The 2,236-nt window shown below is 38.9% G+C and overlaps 1 protein-coding gene across 1 annotated transcript in view; it reads right to left on the bottom strand.

Annotated features, from left to right (window-relative positions):
- LOC149933399 (uncharacterized) overlaps positions 1–685 on the bottom strand; it is a 1,561-nt gene extending 876 nt beyond the window's left edge. The window contains exon 1 of the mRNA XM_090156893.1: positions 338–685. Within this exon, the coding sequence (XP_090013019.1) occupies positions 338–629 (292 nt within the window). The 5' untranslated portion in view covers positions 630–685. The remainder of the gene's footprint in view (positions 1–337) is intronic.
- Between the last annotated feature and the right edge of the window lie 1,551 nt (positions 686–2,236).

The following is a 2,236-nucleotide window of genomic DNA, read 5'->3' as shown; positions in this document are numbered from 1 at the left end:
ATTATTTAGCTGATTATTAACTTAATCTTAATATCATCTTACCTAGACTAACCTAACTTAATTTGACCTGACTTTAATATTTATAGATCAACGAATTTCGAATTTCTGCCACCAGGCTTAACGGAAGCTAGTTACGTTAAAATAAGCCGTTGAGCGTTTTAGCAGACGATTTATCATGCCGCTAAAGCCCTACTTTTCGACAACTTTTCGGCTTTTTAAAATTTGCACGCCGCTCGTCAAAACGAGGTTACAAAGAAAGTGTTTATTTAGATACTTCTTCCCAAAGGCGGATTATTAGAAACAATTATTTATTTATCTTACGAATAAAAACATTTACCTTCGGTGTAAACAAATAGCGCAATGACGCTGGGATCTCTGATGAGTGACGGGATGTTGGGTCTAGCTGGGTTCGGGAGTAATCGTGTTTGGCAGTATTCCGCCATAGGGCCCATGAAAGATGAAGCCAAAGCCCAACGGATTTGACCAAGCTGCTTAGAACACAGGGCGCTTTTTAGAAGGGCGTTCTGGGTGAAAGACAAAGGTTGGGACATTTTTAAGGGCGGGAAGGTCGTTTCCGAAAAGGGTTCTTTTCTGTAGGCTTTCCACAGATTCTCTCCTCCCTCCGACATCAATGACTTCTTCAAGCCATCGACAAAATCGCGAGGGAAAATACCCTCTAGCGAGTAAATTCGATTCCACTCCTACAACGAAGAATGGCTAGAATTAGATATTGTTTCCGGTATTTTTCTCTGAACAGATTAAGGGCTTCAATAAAATCATTTCTCTAGAAGCTACCCTCATTACGTAGATATAATATTTTAAGTTAAAAGGAACCACCTATGGACTGCATTGTAAAGGATGATAAAATTAGCGAATAAGTAGATTAGTCCATTATGAAAAGGGATAATGAAGTTAAACCCTAAGCAAATTTGAAGAAATTTAAAAACCTACTAATAGCTCGTACCGATAGGTCTTCGAGCAAACAAAAAGACGCGAAACTCGGACCAAATAGGTCTTCGAGTGAAAAACTAAATTAAATAATTAATATTTTAGATTACTAAGAAGGAATCCACAATCACGTCAAAGAAAGTCAACTAGATTATAATCGCCGCGACAGTAACCATCGATGCAAAAAAATGGATTAGAATTAAATGGGATTTTTGGCGTCGACGTTCGACGTAGTGAAAGCAAGCCTTAAGGCTCGTTTTCATTCCTCAAAAGGGCTAAGATGGCAAGCGTCGACGTAGAAAAGTCCTTTAAGGTTAGGTCCCACTAGACGTCGTCATGTATTTTTGATTACGTGCGTAAAAACCTTTAGACGTGCCGTTACGCGCTAGCATCCGTAACGACATGTCACTCAACTTTATTACGAACAAATGTTTTGACGCGCGTGAAGAAAAATTCATTATGAAAATCGGAGCTTATTTCTGGCAACGCTTTAAGCACAAATAGGAAGAACTTTATGAACAGTTGGATGGACGACCAGACCTTGTGACTCTGTGTATTAATACTTTCTAGAGAATTGCTGATTCATTTTATTGAAGCGATAAACATCTTTAGGTAAATTGCCAAGAAGTAATATTTCCGAGAGTCAGGACCTGCAAGTTACTGTTTATTTGGTACTTGTTGATATAATGGAAATTTTGAACCTTTAAACAGAACGTCGTGTTATTGCTAAGGCTTAATATGAAATAAAAGCTACCTGGTTAAATGGAAACACTTGTTGGCCAGGGGCGTAGAAACCTGGAGTGGCAGGGGGGGGCAATGCCCCCTCCCTAGAATTTTGCTGGGAGGGTAACTAATGTTATTGCAACCTCCAACCTTTTTTTTGTGATAAAACAAGTAAGGCGTCGGATCTTACGCAATCCTTAGACGCCCTGCACCGTGAGAACCTCCAACTTTTGGTCAGTTGAAATATTCAAAAGACTCAGATTATCGTTTTAAAAGCATATACAGTTTAAAGAACTTTTCCCGCCAATTTACATAGTAGTAACAAATACACATGCATTCGGAAAAGCTACACTCCATTAAAATTAAAAACCATTCTCCAGACCCCTTTTCGTTAATCGTTGACCCCTCCAACTTCTAGAACGTTCCTATGCCCCTGCTTGTTGCATACCGTAGAGGTGAAAATTTTCCATTATTTGTTATTTCAACAAGCACTATATAAACATCCTGGTTCTCGGAAATATTACTTCTTGGCGGTTTCCTTGAAAGTGTTTTATTGAAGCGTCTA

This window comes from Leiobunum rupestre, chromosome 8 (assembly GCF_980474605.1).
Source record: "Leiobunum rupestre chromosome 8, qqLeiRupe1.1.hap1, whole genome shotgun sequence".
In the NCBI taxonomy this organism is placed as follows: domain Eukaryota; kingdom Metazoa; phylum Arthropoda; class Arachnida; order Opiliones; family Sclerosomatidae; genus Leiobunum; species Leiobunum rupestre.
This window is presented reverse-complemented; position numbering and strand designations above follow the sequence as displayed.